Source organism: Bubalus kerabau, chromosome 10 (assembly GCF_029407905.1).
Source record: "Bubalus kerabau isolate K-KA32 ecotype Philippines breed swamp buffalo chromosome 10, PCC_UOA_SB_1v2, whole genome shotgun sequence".
In the NCBI taxonomy this organism is placed as follows: domain Eukaryota; kingdom Metazoa; phylum Chordata; class Mammalia; order Artiodactyla; family Bovidae; genus Bubalus; species Bubalus kerabau.
In genome coordinates, this window is record NC_073633.1 from 62,514,462 (window position 1) to 62,535,465 (window position 21,004).

General features: G+C 51.9%; 1 protein-coding gene across 9 annotated transcripts in view; it reads left to right on the forward strand.

Annotated features, from left to right (window-relative positions):
• The window catches only part of ONECUT1 (one cut homeobox 1), a 47,630-nt gene that overhangs the window by 2,287 nt on the left and 24,339 nt on the right, over positions 1 to 21,004 (forward strand). For 3 of the 9 annotated variants that reach the window (XR_008699366.1, XR_008699369.1, XR_008699367.1), the window contains one exon: positions 2,804 to 3,568. The exons of 1 other annotated variant lie outside the window; for it this stretch is intronic. Coding sequence is in view for 1 of the 8 variants with exons in the window: in XM_055537916.1 (XP_055393891.1) it covers positions 13,582 to 14,686 (1,105 nt within the window). In the remaining 7 variants the exon portion in view is untranslated. Of the gene's footprint in view, positions 1 to 7; positions 175 to 2,803; positions 3,569 to 13,581; positions 14,687 to 21,004 lie in introns of those variants that run through there. 5 more of the 9 variants (XR_008699370.1, XR_008699372.1, XR_008699373.1 and 2 more) reach the window with 3 other exon arrangements.

A 21,004-nucleotide genomic window follows, 5' to 3' on the forward strand; every position in this document is an offset into this window, starting at 1 on the left:
CTCCCAGGTGGCTTGTTGTCTCTGCAAATCCAACACAAACCTGCTCAGGATTATCTCAGGCCACTGTCCTTGCAGCACTGACCATTATCTCGATGGAAGAACGAGCTCCTCTGGTCAGAGAGCATAAAGCGGCGGCTAAATTCGTGTCTTTCCCCACCCACCCACCGCACCCTTTAATGGTGAGAAAATATAGGCTTCTCAAATCCACAGAAGCAACCAAACACACATTTCCCAATGTTCTTTGTTTATATCGGTTCGGATGCTGGAAGCTGTCTGACAACGAGCTTTTTCGTTGAGCCTGTTTTATGCAGAGCACTTGGGATATTTTTCAGTCTTGTATCTTAAATATATATATATTAAATGCTTTATGGATGGTTTTGCAATAGGTTTCTTAAGGAACAGATATGTTCCTAAGTGTTTGGGATTGAATGGTGAGAGAAGCTGCCTGGAAGGTATAAATAAACCCAATGCAAATTAAAAACACATTGAACAGAAGAAATGATTATGAATTAAGATGAGGGCATTAACTAGTCTGGACAAAAACGATTTTAATGTCTGAATTTTCCAGATTTCATGGCCACAAATAACAAATTGAAAGGAATTTAGTCTATCCTTTTACCTGTGTTTTCTTCATACACAATGGAAGAACACAGGCCCCCCTGGGTTTGTCTGTCGAGTGCACATTTATAAGCATTTCAATGGACAAATCAGATTTGGGATGTTTTCCTACTTTTTCCGTAAACCACAAACAGTTTAGTTCTGATGGAAAACAATTTAAAATTAATTCGGGGTGCAGAAAAAAGGAAAAAAATGTAAAATCCTGACAGTTAAACTATTACCAGGTTCCAAGGGGTTAATTTGATATAAATAACCCACTTGCCTGTGAGCACAGAAGGTGGAAGTTAGAGGTCCTGGCAGCAAAAAGACTCCGGTGGTAACAGAGCTTTGTGAGTCTGAGGGGGTCTACAGAGGATCTGAGCCTAGCTTTGGGTTTGTTGCATCCCTCTTGCTTGCTTAAAACAGTAACTCAAGATGTAAGTAAAAGTGTTTTCATTTTTTATTGATCCCACTAACATCTTTCATTATCCAGCATGTAGCCACAGCAAATTATTGCTCATTTGATACCGAGAACTCTATTGACCATCGCTTTCGTTGGAGAGAGAATTCTAACTACTGGGCTCCTCTGTAGTCAGAGCTGAGGCTAAGAACATTCCTCGGCTAAAACCCAAGTAAATTGAGCCTTCTGCCTCCAGAAATTGATGGAGATGTGTTCATTACATGAAGCCACGTGAATGTGCATAGAGATCTGCTTTTTACTCTGCCTGCCTTGCCCCCACTCATGCGAAAGGTCGGTCCCTTTGGAACAGATCTGTCTACTTGGAGAGCTGGGCATTCGTTAACCTCTCCTAGAGCCCTTCTGGCAACTTCTTTCCAACTCTGACCAGGGTTAGGGCAAGGGAAATGATGCAACAAAAGCCTGCTCTTAAAAGGTCAGTCCTGTGCTCAAAACCACCCCAATGTAGACACCTATCGAAATCATTACCCACTCCCTCCCCCAAAAAAATGACTCCTAAAATATCCAGATGAGTGACTTTATGGTCTGGATACAACTTTCTAAATTAAACTACCATCCCCTTCAACTCTCCTTGTCATCAAAGAGGTCTAAGTACTGGAAGAGGGAACTCTGAGTTCAATGTCTGTTTTCTCTTTGGTTGGCAATGGGTGTCCAGCCCCGAATGACAGGCCAGGCTACTCCCGTGCTTCCCGCCAGTGCACGAAGAAGGCGAACCCTGCCGCCTGCGCCCCCAATCCCCCAGTGAAGGCCTGACCTTTGACCCTAGGGCTAGCAGCTTCGGAGTACTCATGGCTAAAGAGAGAGGAAGGTAGAGAAAAGAGGCTGGAGAGAGGGTCCGGGAGAGGAAAGGAGAGACCAGACTTGTTTCTCGAGAAGCTAGTGGCTGAATTTGCCTTCAAGCGGAAAGGAGTCCAGAGCTGCCCCAAGCAGGCGCCAGGCGAGTTCTCAACCCTCAGGCTGCCTTCCCCCGTCCCAAGGTGGCTTCCTCAGATAAGCCTGTCCGGACCCAGGCGCCCTTTCGGTCTCCCTTCGGGCGTCTCCGTGAAAAGTGCTCCGATTCGAGGGTGCGCTGAACTGGGACCCCGGCAGTGAAGAGAGAGACGTCAAGCCTGACAGCGAGCGGAGCCCGACCATCGCTAGCCCGCCGTCGGCGCCCAGCCGGGCTTGTCACATTTCCCAGTAGCATGTAATCCACGGCCGCTACACCGTAAGCCCTCCACCCCAAGAGAAGGCCAGGACGGTCTTGGAGAAGCTATGCCCGTGGGGACTCGGTAGAGGAGATGGTTTGGTTAGGTTTCATTTCCACAACCACCAGGTTTTCCACTAGGTTCCAGAACAAACGGAGAGCAAATTAATGCATTTAAGAAATGAGTCGGCGCTTGCGGTCCGCCAAACGGCTCCAACTCCAAATCCGAAAGCGGATTTGGGGCTCTTAGGGACCGTCTAGGTATTTTCCTAATGGTGCTAAATGAGCGTGAAACTGTTCTGTCAGGCACCGCGCTCCATGAACCTTGTGCGTCTGGGAGCCACTCTTGTTCTAGAACAAGGTAGTAACGGGTTGGGAGCATGCTCTGAGCACGCGGGACTCTTGCCCAAGAGCAGCAGCCTAGAGATGAGAGTAGATTCTAAGTGGGTTTTTAGGGGTTTCGAGATAGGGGAGGGGAATTTAAGCTGGGATTCATACAGTGGATTTTTTTTTCTTTGTTTTCCTTTTTGTTTTTAACGTAGATAGATAACCCCGGCAGTGGTGTAACCAGCGCGCGCGCCCAAAGCCGTCTTGTCCCTCGAATGCGCTCACCGCCGGCAACACTTGGAGAATCCAGCCCACAGTGGTTTCGAAAACCCCATTTTCCTGATTGCAGCTCAGACTCTGGAACCCCGAGAGCCTCCCCAAAGAGGGAGCGTGAATCGGGCCAAGTAGTGGGTCGGGGACACACATGCACGCACGCACGCATATGCACACAGAGGCAGAGCAGTGCTTCATAGGATCTAAGATCCAGAGTGGCTGGAAAGGGATCTGGGAGGCCAAGGCTGAAGGAGCCAGCAAGGCCCTGGTGCTGCCCCTGCCAGAGTCGTGCAGCCACTGAAGCAGCCTGATCCTGATAGTTATTTGGGGGGGAAAAACACCTGGAACCCAGGTTTGAGCTAAAGAAAGTAAGGGCAAGTGACAGATGATCAAGCATTTCTTTGAAATGAGGAAGAACTGAGAACTACCCAGCTGGCCTGGCGTTAGGGCAAACTGGACATTAGGGAACTACTCTCCTTGCACACACAGCAGCACACATCCTCCGATGGCAAGTTCACCATGCCCAGCAAGGGCCACTGCACCTCCTAACTGCTTTTTCGGCCTCCTCCAGGTTTTGCCAGGCAAATGAAACAAGAACTCAATAGTAAATTATTTTGTTCAGTCTTCTGTCTTTTTATGAAAATAAAAGGCAACACTTTGTCATTTTTAATCATATAAGCAGACAATAAACCTAATCTTGATATTGATTTTTCCAGAATCAAGTGATTTTTGTGCAGTGTCTGTTTTATTTCCTTTCTGAGGAAGAGCTGTTTGTTGGTAGATGGTGTGGCTCTAAGACTGCACTCCAGTGGGCAGGTGCTTATCTGAAACATGTAGCTGATTGTGGACTTTGAAGCGAGATAGCTAAAATGGGGTTCTGCCTGGGTGGCAGGAAGTTTGGTTTTTGTCTAGTTATCAAGATAATGGTTTCAACCTCTGGTGCACTAGGATAGATTTAAGACTCAGCTGGTGCTTTTAGAAGTTATGGCCTCAGAGTTTCACTGCAATTTTTTTCAAAATAAAATCAAATAAATAAAAATAAAACCAACAATCCCAAAATCTTGATGTTATTGGTCCCAGACAGCATTGTGAGAAGCATTAGCAAGGAAAGCGCACTCTCGAAGCAGCCCCAAGTTTAGGAAAGGGACATGACCCTGAGCTGGCCGACCTCGGACAAGCCCAGTAGAGAAGTGGCAAGGGATGTAAGTTCCTGCTAATGGGCTCAGAGGCATGGATGATTTCTCTGAATTCTGGTGTTCTTTCCTTTATCAAAAACAAAGTGATATTTGATGCTGATGCCAAATGGTGTTGGCACCTTTCATGTGAAAGTCTTGAGGTGCAGGGAGGTGGGCCTGGCCTCCACCTAGCTATAGAAGGAAGAGAAAGAGGGAGGGGATGAGGGGAGAAAGCTTCAGAGAAGAAAGGAATGAGTTGGAGAGAGGAAGGAAGAAAGGGAAAAAAAATGAAAAGAGGTGGAGAAGAAAATGAAACGGGACGAAGAGGGTAAGATAGAAATAAAAGGGGGAAAGAGAAGTAAAAAGGATGGTGAAGGAGAGGAAGAAAGGAAAAGAAGGAAAAACAGATTTAAAAAGACCTAATAAAAAAAAAACAAAATTACCCCATCCCTCGGAGGGAATTGTTTGCTCTGTGGACTATGTGGGAATTTTCCCACAGCTCTGGGTAGTTTCTCCTCCCGCCTGAAATGCAGAACAAATTACAGTCGCCAGCATAAATTAAAATCCCCGAAACTCCCACTCCAATCCAAAAGGCTGGACTCAGGGAGCACCGACCACGGACCCACTGGCAACCGTACCATCCACCAACTCCCCCAGCCACCTCCCCTCCCCCGCCCCCTCAGTGAATGGCAGAGGTCACCACCACCCCACTCCACCCCCACCACCAATTTCCAAGGGCCTAGGACCCTGGCTAAGGGAAGGGGACTTGATGGTTCTATGCCCTGCGGAGGGGGATGGAACCTCGGGCCTTTGAGTGACCCTAGGGCTCTGACCTTTGCCGCGGTCCTCTGGGGTCAGCAGTTAACCTATCGCTCCCCGCCCCTCTTCCCTTCCCGCCCCGGTCACTCAGCGGCCCCCGGCTAGGGAAAGTGCGTCAATATTTGGGGCCAGCCTGGGGGAGGGAGCGGCGTCCAAGCAGGATTGCAGGAGGATGGAGCCCAAACCTGCGTGCTCATTCCGCTCCCCACTCCCAGAAGACCCAGCCTCAAAGATCCCTCGCTTGCCCGGCGCTCACTGCCAAGGCCCAGTTAACCCCGTGCCTGGTAAAGAACCCGCTAAGGCATGTAGGAAGAGAGTGGGCATCTTTCTCAGTTTTCCTGCCCTGTTTAGAGCAATTTATCTTCATTCTAAGTGTTACACACCCTTCAGACACCAGCCACCCACCCTTTTGCATTTGGGGAATTCAAAGAGCCTTGGGTGAGAGGGGGAGCAGTGTAGAGTTAGCCTTGTGTCCTCCTCAAGCCCGAAACCTTGGACTAGTCTCTGGGAGCAGCTGCCAAGAGAACCAGTGAAGAAATTGGGCCAAAGTCCATGCTACGGGGCCCAGCTGACCTCCTCACTGTCCCCTCCAGGACTATGAGAACCAGCTTAGCGCCTGCCCCATCCCACTTCCAAAAGTGCCTGCGACCGGCGCCCCAGAGGGCTCCCCCGGCGGGGACGAAGGGGAAAGTGGGCGGCAAACCGGAGGCTGCCGAGGCTGGCGGAGCGCCCCCAGCCCCCAGCTCACCGCTGCTTGGGGTTTTCGCGGTCTCCCCAGCTGGAGCCGGGGCCGCCAGGAGCCGAGAGCGTTAGGTTCAAATGCATCAAGGCTCTGAAGTCATTTATCCGGTTTCATAAATAATTTTCTTATTACACTTAAGCCCGATTCCTGCCCCCTTCCCGTTTTTATTGCGGGGTTTCAGCGGCTAAAAAGTTTCTAAGTCGGGTGGGCCGTTGTTTTCCTTTTTCCATCATTAACATCATTAATATAAGCTATCAATAACCCTGTCGTTCGGAGCCGAGTTTCACGGTATTGATCCACGCGGCTATTCATCTCTGCCATGCAAGACACGGAATAATTTTCGCATTACAGTAGCCTGGATTTGCTTTTAATTCATATTTAAAGCTGCAACCGGCTCGGTGGAGCGCTCTGCGAAAGACTAGAGGCGCCTAATTAATAATAAGTTAGAAACGAAGGAAGGCACCGGCGAATAAATAATTAATACAGACATCTATGTCTCTTTGAATATTGCTCCTTTAAAAATTTAGACTTACCAGGACCATACTGTAAGTCTGCAATTTATATTGCAGGGATGATTTAAGAAAGCTATTTTTTTTTCCTTGAAATACAATACTAAATTATTTACAGTGTTTTTGCAAACCTAAGTTCCTTCATTAGCCAGCCCCTCGGGTTTGTTCCTTCCAGGTGGAAAACACCAATTAAAAAAAATAGTAATCAAAATAAGAATCACAATAAACTCCTAAGAACCACTGGCTATGATTAGTTTAAAGGTGGTAAGGGTGGGGGCAGATTGGCTGGAAGAGAGGCATATGGGGTTTTCAGAGGAGCAGAGAGCTGCCCTGTGGGGGGCTTGAGGCGGAGGGGTTAGAGAAAACAAAAAAATCTGAAGTCAGTGGCAGTGACTTGGGACATTCACTGGTACTGGAAGGAACAAAGTTGTAGGTAAACTCAGAGTTCTCAAGGGGACTCAGGGAGTGTCCCAGGTCCTCCCCCCTACAACTCCCCCTGGGAGGAGGGGGAAATAGAATTTTTAAAGGAAAACTATTGAAAGCCAGTTCTGGATTCGAGGCTAGATGGGGGCTACCAGTGGGCTAGGAAAGATAACAAAATTTAAGCGGGTCAAAGTGACTGAGAATCAGACAAGGGTTTGTGTGAGAGAGACTAGAATTTGTTTGCAATATTGTTAGCAATATTGATTTTTTTTTTTTGTTACTTGGATTAATGTATGTTAAACAGGGAAATATAGGCATTAGTCAAGTACATTATAATCATCTATTGTTGAGAGCAACCTTTCTCAAGTGAGTGCTGGAGACTCAGGACTGTAAAGCACTTCCAGGGGCTCAAGAACATCCAGGTCCAGATAGGGGCATCTGGGAGCCCACAGGGGCTGGCAGTGCAGAAAGAAGGCACCCTCAACCCCAGCTTGCTCTTCCTCCTGCTCCTTTTAGAATTACAGGCTTATTTATAGAATTACAGACTTATTTAACCAATCTACTACCCAGGTATGTCAGGCTCAATCTCTAGCTGCATAGGTGACTACAGAAATGTACAAGCTAAGTCACTTCAGTTGTGTCTGACTCTTTGCAACCTCATGAACTGCCAGGTTCCTCTGTCCAAGGGATTTTCCAGGCAAGAATATTAGAGTGGGTTATCTGGAGAGGTGGAGGCATTCTTGACACCAAAAATTTTTCACAGGCCCCAGGCATTTTCCCACACCCTCCTACCTGGCTTCCGGGTCTATTGGCCCTGGTGACCATCCCTACAACCCGCTTGGGTCTGACCTAAGGCTGGGAACTCCCACATCCCAGTCGGTAGCCTGAGGCCTGGCAGGGAGCACATTGGTGTGCCTACACAAGTACATCCACATGCATCCACACCAGTTAGACCTGAAAAAAAGATACAAACTGGGGAGAGAGACACCTGGAGACCCTTCCAGTCCTGGCTCTGGATCTTGGGTGCTGGCCCAGCCCTGGGAAGTGTGCCTCTGAGACAACAGACATCCCCCACATAACGGTCCCCAGTCATCCCCTCACCCCAACCCAACCGCAGGCCCACTCCCCACAGGCCCTGGCGCCTTGCCCCCCCTCCCCCACAGTTGGGGGGGAGGGGTTCTAAGACCACACACTCTGCCTTTTTTTTCTCATTCCCTCTCCTGCACCCTGGGTCACTGCATTTTTGGAGCAAGACCCTGCGACATGAAGTTCCCAGCAAGTGAAGGTGAAGGTCTTTTACAAGCTCCACTCATGTTAAAGGGCTTGCACAGGACCCCTTGGGCCTTGGATGGTTCAGAAGTGGGCAAAGGGGTTAGAGGGTAAGGATTGTAGGGGGAAAGACTTCTGGGCACCATTGCCCAGATGGTGCTGGGGCAGAAGCTTGCCCAGAGCCCAAGAGTCACACAGCCAAGGCTGGTTCTCTTGTCAGCCGCAAGGAAGAAGGAATGAGAAGGCCAAGACTTGCAAGATGAACAGGGCCGGATGGGCAAAGAAAGAAGGGAATGTGTAGAAAGTGTAAAGGGAAAAGGAAAGATGAAGGTTGGGAGGGGAAAAGGCGGCCCAGCCTCAAGAAAACACATGGCCAGGCGCAACCCCGGGCGGGAGGCACAGGCAAGGAATGGGGAGCCCAGAATACCAACACCGGCGTTTCATTTTTAAATCTTCTAGGTGTCTGCAGGTCAAATAAAGACAAGGGCAGTAACGATTATTCTGTTAAATCTATGGTACTTGACTTCGCAAACACTAATTGATTAGACACCAAAATGATTTGTTTAAAGAGTTTTCCTTCCCAAGTGCAGCTGCTCTCCAGTGGGTCGGCGTGATACTGAAAGGCTGCGGAGGAGCTCACCAAATGGGCCATGCTCCTGGCTGCAGAGACTGCAATCAGCCCAGGGCTCTGGGGGCTAGTCCACACCCATCCACTTCAGATCCCGGGCTGGACTGCCACCCTCGACTTCCATCCTTCCTGTCCACCAGGTCCGAAGCTTGGTGTACCTGGAGATCATTGTGAGCCAACTTTGCCCTCTCTCCAACCCTTTTGCTCGGAGTTGTCCTCACTTTGGGTCGCTTTGATCTGCTCCAGTGAAAGGACCCCTTCTCCCTGTCCTCCCCAGTCTCCAGCCCTGTCGTTCTCTACATCAGGGGCTCACCGGCTAACCTGGAATAGAGCCCCACAAAGGAAGCACTGGAAGAGCATTTACCACTGCCCCAAATCTGGTAAATTCATTGCTCCACTGCACCTGCAGCCCAGATAGGTCTCCTTTGTAATATACTTTAACAATACAAAGACTAGGAAAGAAAATCCACTGAAGGGTTGGCCAGAGAAGGTCACCTGCCCTGGAATCTAGCTGGCTGCATCCATAGCGGGATATTGAAAACAGTATGTTCCACCTGGGAGCCTTGGACCCCATCCCAAGCTCCAGGGTATCAGGAAGCCCCTCTCCCTTTAGGGCTCTTAGCCCCAGAGATCTTGAAACGCCCTAGCCAAAATAGGCAGCCATTGGGATGAATTTAAGTCCAGGAAAAGCCGCCTCTAGCTTATCCGGTGGCCCAATTGCCCAAGAATGGGGAGAGGAATGTTGGACCACCTGGGCATCTCCTATAACCCAGACTCTGCTGAGCTAGCAGGAACTGTCAAAGAGCTCTACACCAGAGCATCTTCTCTTTCGGATTTGGAAAGTGTAGGTAGGAAATGTCACAAAGGAGAGAGTGAACTCACACTATATATAGTGTGCAAAACATAATTTACATTAAAAAGGAAAAAACTAACAACAGATGAATAAGAAGTATATGAAGGTCAAAGATTGATGAAGAGGGCTAGAATAATTGATTAGCATTTCCTTGGCCCTCATAAAATGGAGAGAAGCCACTGACTAATTTTTTTTAATGGTTGTCAATAGGGAATCACAGGCCACCCTCTTCTGAATTTTTCCTATTCTAAGACAATAGCAGTTTTCTGGATTAAAAAAAAAAAAAAATCTGCAGAGGTGGGAGGAAGACAGGAGAACCTGGCTAGAAGCACCCAGGATCAAATCCTTCACCCACAGTTATCAAGTGCCTAACTCTACCCGACACCAAAGAAATGGTTCCTCACCAAGAGTTTAATTCTAGACTTGCTACAGGCATCAGAAAGGCTGGTGAGTTACCAGCCTTGCCGTGAAGCCCTGGATGAAGGAATCCACCCTGACACTCAGCTTTGCTGTTTGTGCTGTATACAAACAGGAAGTAAACATTTAATGACTCAGAGGGGCTGGAAACAGTTCTTTGGAAAGGTACTAAAAACTGGGACTGAGTCATATGCCACATCTCTGTTACTTACAAAGAACACTAAAGCAGCAACTCTGAAACTGATAGAAGGTTCTCAAAGAACCTTGTGTGGCTAGCATTTGGAGGAAAGACTTTATTCTCATTCTCTCTTCTAAGCCTTCTGGGGTAATCGGGCAACCTCTAGCCCACCTAGCATAGGAAGGACTGGACCTGCCTGATCACTACCAAGCAGCACTCCAACTACTAAATAAGTAGTCTGAAATCCTTGTTTCCACACTGAAAATATTGCCAGCAACAAGCATCCAGTCCATAGTCTTGTTTCCTTTTTTCTTAAATATATGTGTATGAAACAGAGTAGTGACTGACTTTTTTTTTTTAAGTTCCCTGCAGCTACTCAAAATCTAACCTGCTAACAATGAGCCCTCCCCTCAAGCTTCTTGGCTATTATATAGAACTGTACACATCCTGTAATCACATACATTAAACCCATCAGGTAATTTCAAGAGACCCATCCTTGGGCTCTTTAATCCTCCATAGTGCACCAGATGGGTGCCAGGCTAGGCAGTGGGAGGTGGAAGGGCAGAGAGAGACAAAATGACAAGAATCTATCCCAGTCCTCTGGTTCCCCCCATACACACACATGTACACTCACTCACATAGATATGCATTCACCCTAACTAGGCCTAAGAGCACCCATCCCACCCAACATACATTCTTAGTAACAGGAAAGTTTTCCAAGACATTGAGTAAGAATAAAAATGTTTCTGAGAAATCACTGTAATTCAGTCAACTCCAGGAAAATTAGGAAGGTTAAATAAAAGGCATAAATGACCAAGAAAAATTAAAGAGATTTCCTCCCCAAGCAAGTCCTGTACACACTTTAGTCCACCATATAAATACTTATCCAGATTTTTACTTTGGCTCCTCCTTTAGGGACCAGCACTGAACCAGGCCCCCTTTCATAAGGTGGGGGGAGGGAGAGTTAAGCTCACCTGATCCCAGCCCTCTTCAGGTAGACTCTAGAGGTTCAACCAGGAGCCTCAAAGGAGGAAAGGTTTCTAGGATCAAGTCCCTAATTAGTTACACAAAGAGAAAACCATGAACAATTTGTGCATTTGGTGGTATTTACTTCTTTCTTTTAACAAACTGCCTTTTGGGAACAGAGTTGTCATAAGGGCAAATCAATCACTTCAGGAGGATTAGAATGAAGGGGGAGAGGCAAAGGGGAGGCAAACGGTTTAGCTCAAAGTCTGCCTTCTATGTTAACCCATTGTTTGGTCTCATACGAGAGCTACATGCTCTGTGTTGTAAGAAACGAGATCAGAAACATTAAGGAACCAATAATTCAGCTTGCCACCAACATATTGTGATCCACTAGGCAGAAAATATGTTTTATGCTTGTATGTATGTATGTATAGACAGATGTAGATACATGTAGATACTAGTAATTTTAAAATTGATTTTTGTTTTCTGAGTTCCTTTTTGTCAGTCTATGTTTCCCTAAGACCTTTTACCCTCAGGAGGTTTTAAATCCTAAATATTCATTGTTCAAGTTGATGCTAAGTCCACGGAGATGGACCCCCATAGGCATTGTTTGGACAAAATAGGAGTGTCTGTGGTGATGAAACCAACCAGGTTAACCCATCTCTGAACAGGATAGCTTTCAAAGAAGTCAGCTGGAGTGAACCTACTGGTCTTGACCTCCCTTGATCTTCATGTTGCCTGGGCTGTGGTAGGGACCTGGGCAAAGAGGTTGGCCTGCTTATGCCTTCGCTGGTGGGAAGTGTCCCCGCCTCCTCCCCCTGCCCAAGGATAGGCCAGCCCAAGCTTTTGCCTAAGGGACTCAGCTACCACCACTGCTAGCACCAAACCAACCTGAGCTTTCCTAGGGTCTGGGAACAGTCCCAGCAGAGACACCGGTGGTGGGCTCTGATCGGAAAACACAGTTGGAGTTCGGCTCTGCTCAGGTCACAACACTTTATTTCATATCCCAGCCCGGATAGACACCCAGGCTCTGAGGAGTTGTTCCCCCATTGTGACCACCACTCGCCCGGGGCTGAGGCTCGGCACTGACCGGGTCGTAACTGCCAAGGGCCTGACAATGGACACATCTGTCCTTTCTCTGAGGGATGAAAGCACCTAAGCGGACACGCTCTGCTTTTTGTTACGGACTTTTTTTTCTTTCTTTTGTAAATGAAAGAAAGCCGGCATGTGGCAGCCGGGAATACGTCCCATACTGGGGGCTTCCCCACGCGTCCCCAACCAGGCCCAAGGACCAGGTTCGATTCCGGATTGGAGCGTGATTGTGGAAAGCGAACAATTACTCCCGAAGCTGAATTGATTTTCAAATCTGGAGGCTTCTCGCAGGGACGCCGGGAAGAGGGCGTCCCTACGGGCCAAGCAGAGACCGGCGCGCCTGGTCCACCCTGCGGGCGTCAGTCCTTCCGCAAGCAGCGGCCTCTGGGTGCTTTACCAGGAGGGCCATGAAGAAGCCGCAGAACAGCACGAACCTCTGCGGCCCCATCAGAACCCACGAGTTAACATAGGAACCCACCCAGGGCACTTACAACACACACACACACACGCCGAGTCATTCACGAAGCGGCGCGCCGCTTAATTATCAGCTGAACCGGAGAAGGACCCAGGCGGCTGAGGATAGAGAGGTATGGCCCGGCCGGGACTCTTGGCACTAAGCGCGCCTCTTCGCAGAGCATGGAAGAGGAAGGGTGGGCAAAGTATTAGGGAGCACAGGGATTGTCGGCTGAACAGCCACTGGGTTGACCAAGGCCTTTAAAATATTTGTTCCCCTCCCCGGCAAAAGGTCAAACACCTGAAGCTGGGGAGAGTGTGGACTCTCAGAGGCCCTCCCGGGAAACAGGCCAGGGTGGAAGAAGTGATGACACCAGCTGAGGCTCCTGGGTAACCTTCACCGGGAGGCAGCAACTGGAGAGAGGGGCGATGGCTCTCTAGGCATCGTGCGCCACTCGGGATGCGAGCCCAGCAAGTGCGGCCGGGGGCTGGGAGGAGAGCCCACCCAAGCCAGGGAGCCAAGGGGGACGCAAGTTTCCCGGCGAGCGTTAGCAACCCTAGGTCGCGCTCTACGTTAGACACTCGCACGGGCCCGCCGCTTCCCCGCCACCCGGCGCTGCTGGTAAGGCGTGGAGGCCCCCCACCTTCATTTGTACGGGGACGTCACCGACCGAGAGCGCGGGGACCGAGGGGGCGGGGCCGATTGGCGCGCCTGCGCGCTGCGCCCGGCTAGCGGGAGGGTGGGCCGCGGCGGCGGCGGCGGCGGCGGAACAGCGGCCACAGAGTCTGCAACAGTAACCGAGCCATGGCTGGAGCTGGCCAGCGGCACGGACAGGCAGCAGCCGCGGAAGGCGCGCGGGCTGCGTCAGGGGAGCCGGGGGCCTCACAATTCTAAGAAGGAGAGGGGCGAGAGGGGGCCAGGGGCGGGAGGGCTGGGGGAACCGCGCTCGCCCTACGGCGCGAATCCTTTTTGGAAATTAATATTAAAAAAAAAAAAAAAAGAGGACGCAGAGGGAAAGGTGGGGGCAAGAGGGAAGGCGAGACACACTGAGAGGGAGACAGAGCCCCACAGTGAGAGGAAGGAAGGAAGGCAACAGTCGCCAGCAGCCGATGTGAAAACCGGACTGCATGCGCCCTTCGCCGCCTCTGCCCGGCCTCATCGATGTTGTGTCCGCCGCCCGCTCGCCCAGATCACGATGAACGCGCAGCTGACCATGGAGGCAATCGGGGAACTGCACGGGGTGAGCCATGAGCCGGTGCCGGCCCCTGCCGACTTGCTGGGCGGCAGCCCCCACGCGCGAAGCTCGGTGGCGCACCGCGGCAGCCACCTGCCCCCGGCGCACCCGCGCTCCATGGGCATGGCGTCCTTGCTGGACGGCGGCGGCGGGAGCGGCGATTACCACCACCACCACCGGGCCCCCGAGCACAGCCTGGCCGGCCCCCTGCACCCCACCATGACCATGGCCTGCGAGACTCCCCCAGGTATGAGCATGCCCACCACCTACACCACCTTAACCCCTCTGCAGCCGCTGCCGCCCATCTCCACCGTCTCGGACAAGTTCCCCCACCATCACCATCACCACCACCACCACCACCACCCGCACCACCACCAGCGCCTGGCAGGCAACGTGAGCGGTAGCTTCACGCTCATGCGGGACGAGCGCGGGCTGGCCTCGATGAATAACCTCTATACCCCCTACCACAAGGACGTGGCCGGCATGGGCCAGAGCCTCTCGCCCCTTTCCGGCTCCGGTCTGGGCGGCATCCACAACTCCCAGCAAGGGCTCCCACATTATGCCCACCCGGGTGCCGCCATGCCCACCGACAAAATGCTCACCCCCAACGGCTTCGAAGCCCACCACCCGGCCATGCTCGGTCGTCACGGGGAGCAGCACCTCACGCCCACTTCGGCAGGCATGGTTCCCATCAACGGCCTTCCTCCACACCACCCCCACGCCCACCTGAACGCCCAGGGCCACGGGCAACTCCTGGGCACGGCCCGGGAGCCCAACCCTTCGGTAACCGGTGCGCAGGTCAGCAATGGAAGTAATTCAGGGCAGATGGAAGAGATCAATACCAAAGAGGTGGCGCAGCGTATCACCACCGAGCTCAAGCGCTACAGCATCCCACAGGCCATCTTCGCGCAGAGGGTGCTCTGCCGTTCCCAAGGGACCCTCTCGGACCTGCTACGCAACCCCAAACCCTGGAGCAAACTCAAGTCCGGCCGGGAGACCTTCAGGAGAATGTGGAAGTGGCTGCAGGAGCCGGAGTTCCAGCGTATGTCTGCGCTCCGCTTAGCAGGTGAGCCGCCAAGTTGTTGGGCGCGAGAGCAGATTAAGGTATTGGGGAAGCTAAAGGGACCCAAGGAGGCAGGGAAGGACAGCCTTCTGTACACGCTTCATCCCGTCCTTCTTTCACCGAGAGGGGGGTTCCTAGGCCTGGAAGAGCCAGAGCGTGGCTCTCGGGAGCAGACAGCCTCTTCCAGGATTCAGTGCTTGGTCTGTGGAAGGTTCCGGGAGCTGAGCGGCGCGGCCTGGGTGATCGCGGGGGCGCATTTGTGCTGGGAGACAGCGCAGGAAGCTCGCACAACCATAGGAGGAGAGAAATCCCCCCACCTGGATGGATACGATTTTTGCGTCGCTTCTGGGTTTCGCACTCGGGTTTGGGAAAAGAGAGACGAAGCGTACGTGAAACTGCGCGCAGATGCTGCCAACCAGTATCCCTGGCACATACCTGGGCGCTGCGCTGGAGCGTGCAGGAGCTGCCTGCCAATGTTTATCTGAACTCGCTGCGTTGACTCCCCCCTCCGGCACTCACTCTAGTGGCACTGAGAAGGGCAGGGGTCTGAGGAGTGGGGAGCGCACTCTGGGAGTTTCAGCAAAAGGTTATGGAACCGCGGCGGTGGGTGTGTGGCGCAGATGCTTCCTAAGATTTAGCACGCACTTTGCGCGGGTGACCGACTGTTGAGACGGAGGCAGACCGTGCCAAGGTCCAGGTGAGGGCGGCCAAGTAACAAGGGAGCTTCTAGCTGAGCCCAGAGACCGCTTTCGTTGCCGATTCGCTTAGTACTTCTCATTTTGTTTTATTCTTCCGCATGAATTTTCGTCTGAATCCCCATGCAGGGGGTGGGAGTGTGAGAGGAAAAAAAAAACAAGTCTTCGAGCAGAGGTCTCCTGGCCCCAAACCCCGAGGCACTAGTGTTTCAGAGTTGGGCGGGAAGGTCTCGGTGATACTGCATACACACAGCTCCCAGCTCCCCCAGCCTCTCTAGGCCAAGGATACGGGGAAGGCTCTGGCCGGCCGACTGGCGGAGGGGACAAGTGACGCCAGCCTGAATCACACGGGGGACTTCAAGCAGATTCAGCCACCCCCTAGGGCGGAGGACAAGCGGAGAGGTAGAGCCAAGGGGAGCCGAGGGTGGACTCGGTTTGATGAGACCGGGGCTGAGTTGATTGACTCTTGGGTACATGCTGCCGCTCCCCACCCCATCTTAGCCTGGCGCCCTCGCCTGAGTCCTGGCGAAGAAAAAGGTAAAAGCCGGAATGAGGGTTTGTTAATTAACTGATCGTTCTCCATTAATTTGTCCCTGGAGTACGAGAGACAGTCAATCCGCTCAGAGCCGGGGGCACTGAGCCGTTTCACAGTCTAAAATCAAAGCGAGAGGCCAGGGCCCCCTCCCCCACATCGTGCGGGCCAATGAGAAGCTAGAGGGGAGCAGGTGCCGGCGTCCCCGCGAGCCTGCGACTGGAGCCGGAGAGGACTCAAAGCACTCCTGGCGTGTGAGCTCTTGTGACCTGGCTAAAGCGCCTCGCCGCCTGAGCTTCTGCCCCCGCCAGGTTTTCCAGCCCAACCCCGCGCTCGTAGGCTCCAAGCAAAGTCCCCAGGAGGACTCGTGCAGCCTTCGCCCAGAAGTTTGGAGAGGCTGGGGTAAGGGGACGGGAGGGGCAAAAAAAAAAGGTTGACCGGGTACCCTCTGGGCTCCCGCAATTCCATTCTGTAGTTGTGTGTGCAGCCACCAGATCGCCCCCCTATCTCATTGGTTGACCGAGACCCCAGGACAGTTGAAGTTCTAGAAGGAACGGCCGAAAAGGCTACTCCTCTCCCTGACTGCTTCGCCTCCACGGGCGCCCAAGGTAGTGCCTTTTCACACGCGCGCACGCCAGGCCACCCTCGAGTCGGGCTTCAGGACCTTTTACCCAGGTAGTGTACACACAAGCCTCGGTTAGTGGGGTTAGGGGAATGCAAGGAGGGGGTGCAGCTGGAAAGCCGTCCCCTCAGGAAAACTCGCTCCAGACCCCCTACCTCGTGAAGGCGCTTCTTCAGGACTTCAACGACTCTCTTTCCCCAGGGCCTCCTATCTCCCCCTAGAAAGACTGACTGAGAAGTTGGGTTCAGAGACGACCCCGGAGCCCTGGCAACCCGCCCTGGCGCTCTGTCCTGCAGGAGCGTCCTCTGACCTCCTTGCGTGGGCAGGCCTGGGGAGGTGCGGGCGGCGTACCCACCAGGGCTCTCGGGGACCCGAGTTATCAAAGGGGCCGCTGCCTGGCACCCAGCAGCCAGTAGAGAGTCGTGCTCAGCCCTTGCGCCGGGGCGCGTGGCCTTTTCCTCGGTGAGGTGGGGGTGGTGAAGGCAAATCGGAGACTTCGGCGGAACAGGCGTTTGGCGCCAAACCCCCAGCGAACTCTGCATCCTAAGACCCGGATGGAGAGTCGTCTCTTCCATTTTCCTTTCTTTAACTTCATTAAAGGGGTGGGGCTGGCTGGGATGAGCGTGCTTGCGGAGCCAGCCGGGATCAATCCCATTATGCAGGAAGAACCAGGACTTGTTTTTAAGACACCAACTAACAGCGAGCCGTCCTGTTAACATTTCTTTTACGGAAAATAAAGGGCGTGGGGGGTGGGGGCAGATTCCTGGGCCGTTCAAATGATCTCTTGTAGGTTCTGACTGCAGGTGACTTAAAACAGATTGCAGGGCATGTTGGCCCCAGCTGTGGGACATCGCCGACCTCCATCCCCCAGCTCCGTCCGATGCACAGAGGAAGGTGCCCCTTGCAGTTCTGCTCGCCTTTACGTTCATTCAAAGACAACACCGCGCCCCCCTCCCCCACTCACACTCGTTTCTGCCCCATTCCAGGCAAGGCCCATCGAGGTCGGTTCCTTGGCTGGGTGGCGGGAGGGTCGCTTCTTCGTGCCCTTCCTGGTACCCCAGGTTCCGGGCAGGTGGCAGCCTGTTTGGAGAGAAGCTTTCTCTTCACGAAATTACATCGGCTGGTGGAAGACAAGAGACAGGAGGAAATTTTCACCAAATTAACTACCTTTAAAAAATCAATATATGTTCCCTCAATGTAGTACTTGCTGCTGCCCCATTTAAGTGCAGTGCAACTAGGCTCACGTTGCGTCTCCTCCCAGGTGGGGAGAGGGGGCTGGGCTGTGCGGGTGGGTGGTCGCCCGCCTCTGACGTGGTCGCCTATTAAGACTCGAGGAGATTAGTTTCCAATTAAAGATTCCAGAAGGCTCTGGCCACATTAGGGGAGCTGCCAGTGCAATAAGTGGCTGCAAGTGCACACCCACCAGCGGGCAAGGCCGGGAGTCTGGTGCCCGACTCCTGCCTTGAGGAACCTGTGAAGGTGGAGGTGAAGAAACCTCCAAACTGCAACGCCGGGGAGCCACACGGGTTTGCAGCACCCAGGACTGCTCCTATTTCCAGGCTGGCACTTGCCTCAGGGCCACCTGGACAAGGGCAGGGGTGGGGGTGAGGGGGTGGCAGTCTGGCCAGAAGGTGGCCATGAGAAAAGTCTCCCGTAGGCCAACCTGGGCCATGTTTGCCATAAGTGGCCTTGCGGTCTGGTTGATTGATAACTGGCCCCCGCACAAGTCCATTTGCTTTTTGTTAATATTTATCCCAGCGGGTGACACTTCAACTGTCCCCTCATTTCCCTGGACCAAGGGAGCCAAGCAGAAGGAGTGCGATGCTGGGCCCTGGGAACCCCACTTCCCGAATCCTCGAAGGCCAGGAGAAAAGCCAGGACTGGGGCTGCGGAATGCAAGAACAGAAGGGTTCCTGGGCTCAAGAGTAGGAGGAGAAAGTGCCAAATGGACTAGTTCCCCCCCACGCCGGGGCCGGCGTCTCTGCGCCGCGGGTCTCCGGCAGTGCAGCTGCTCCCAGCCGGCTGTGGCGCGAACAAAGGGCCCGTGGGGCGCGGCGGACCGAGTCAGCCTCGCAGCCTGGGGGCGAGGGGGGCTGGCTGCCGGGGAGGAGGGCCTCTTCCGAAGCTTTCTTATAGCCTCCTCCCAGCGTGGCCTGGGGGGCAGCCAGTTGTCAGGCAGAGGCAGAGTCCCTTCACCAACTCAGGCCCAATGATCACCTTGCTCCCGGGGAGTTGGTTTGGGACCCCGACACACCAGCCGAACAGGTCTGACTCTGGAGTCCAATCACCAGACGGCTTTTCGTGCACCTTTCTCCCAGCGCATGTCTGAGTCTTAGAGGCCTTGTGATAATAGTTCTCCCTTGCGGTCCCCACTAGGGAGCACAAACTCCAGGGAGGAGAGCAGGGAATGCATGGAGTTAAGTGTGCATGTGGTGAAGATCACAGCAGATAGTTTGACTAGAGTAGAGGAGACCTGCTGGTCGTTGTGTGGTGACCTGGTGTCGGGGCATTGAGCACGGCCACCAGAGACAATAAACCCTGCAGCTTGTTCCTAGGGCGGTTGGCTCTCCCACCAGCAGGCGCAGCCCCAAGTCAGAGGGCGATCAGGGTCAATAGAAACGCAATCCTGCCATAGCTGTTTTGTACCTGACACTTGGGACAGTCTGTGCCAAGAACAGCAAGGTTGTGTTGTAGCAGCAGAGCGACTCAAATCCCAGGCTGCATCTTTATCTTCAAGCTTCCAGCGCTCAGTGCCAGGTGGGGAGCTAAACTCCTGCCCTCGCTGATGCCCTCTATCTGGACTCACCTTCCCCCAGTAGCTTAGGGGATCCTACTGTGCTCCAGAAACTGCGCGCGCCCCCTGCGGGCCGCAGGGCCAGGCACCCAGTAAACCTCGGTGCCTCAATCCAATGCGAAGAGAAGAGGCTTTGTTTTAGAACACTGCTGTCCTAGTGATTTTCAACGGATAACTGTTTTGATTGGTAGAGTGTAGTGGAGGGAGGAAAGGATGCTTAGTGGATCTGTCTTGGTCCTACCCACTTCCTGGGTATGACCCCACTGGTGAGACAAAATCGCCATTCCCCCAAATTATACCCCAACTCTAACCTCTCCAAACAAGATAGCATGTTTGGAATTTATATCCAAATTATACTTTTGCTGGCATGTTGAGAATATCAGGGTCACAGTAGAGAAGGTGACCCTGGCAGTCTGAAATCAGAGATTGGGGCTCAGGATGTAGTGAAGGGAGGGTGGATTAGCGGTCCCTTTGTTTTGTTGTTTCACCTTCCAGCTAACTGACCGGAGTTGGAAGGCTGCCCTGAGGCTTTGAGCTTGAAGCTCTTTGTTTGCTGTCTGGTGGGGTGCGTGAAGGAACGCTTGGAGGCCTGGCAGGCTTGAAGCCCCAGTGTGGCGTCAGGACCCTGGACAGGGCCCAGTCAGTCCTGTCCTCTGGGTTTCTCTTGCCCTTGAAAAGTGGCTAAGAGGGCTTTGAAGAGTTGTGGTGAGGAAACAAAAATTAACAGCTAATATTTCAAAGTTTATGAGAAGTCATGAGGCCCTGACAGTAGTATCCATGAGCACAATCAAGTAATAATGGAAAAGATCAAACCTATCCTTGTCAATCAGGTGGTTGATCTTTTCTTCCCTCCCCAGCAGCTTTCTGCGTGCATCTGAGTGCACATGCACACCTGCTTGTACAATCGGAATTTGAGTCCCTATGGGTGTGACAGGGGTTGGATCATTAAGCTAAAACGTTCAATTCAGTCCCTTTGATCCGTGCTGGGGAAAATCTATAGTCATCTCTAATCTATGAGGTCTTTAAGGAGGTTGTTACATGAGCTGTTTTGATGTCATCATTTCCACATTCATGGCAAATTCAGCTAATCAAACAGATGCTGCTACCCAAAGTTCTCAGAAGAAAGAGTTCTTGCAGAGTATATCGGTAAAATTTATTCTTTATTTCCTTATAAGAAAGAAAATCCTCAAGTCAAGTGAAAGTGGGTAATTAAAAAGGAGGTTCTCGGGTGTCTTGCTCCTCAAAATACATAGTTAGAAGCCTTGCCCTTCAAGTAACAGTGCTCAGTGCTCTTTGTAAACTTCATATATTGGAATAGTTGAACACCAGTTTAATATTTTAAGTCAACCGAGGATCTTAGATGGACAAGATGAGAAATTTCTAATTTCATTTCAGTCCCCATAAAAACAGAAGTTTCCACACTCTTGGCAAATTTGAATGGTCCTCAATCTAAGATACCAACAGAAGGAGGGTCTTATTGAAGTCATAATAGTAAAAGTAGAGATTTCCTATAACTTGGGATAAAGGATTCAACAAGTATTAATTAAATACTGTTTTCATTTTGTTTGTATTTAAATAAGATGGCTAAGCACCTTTGAGAGAAGTCATTTCCTGAAAAGTGTCAGCCTTATAGAGTTTAGTAAAAAGGAAAAACCTGATTTCTAATGTGAATTAATTT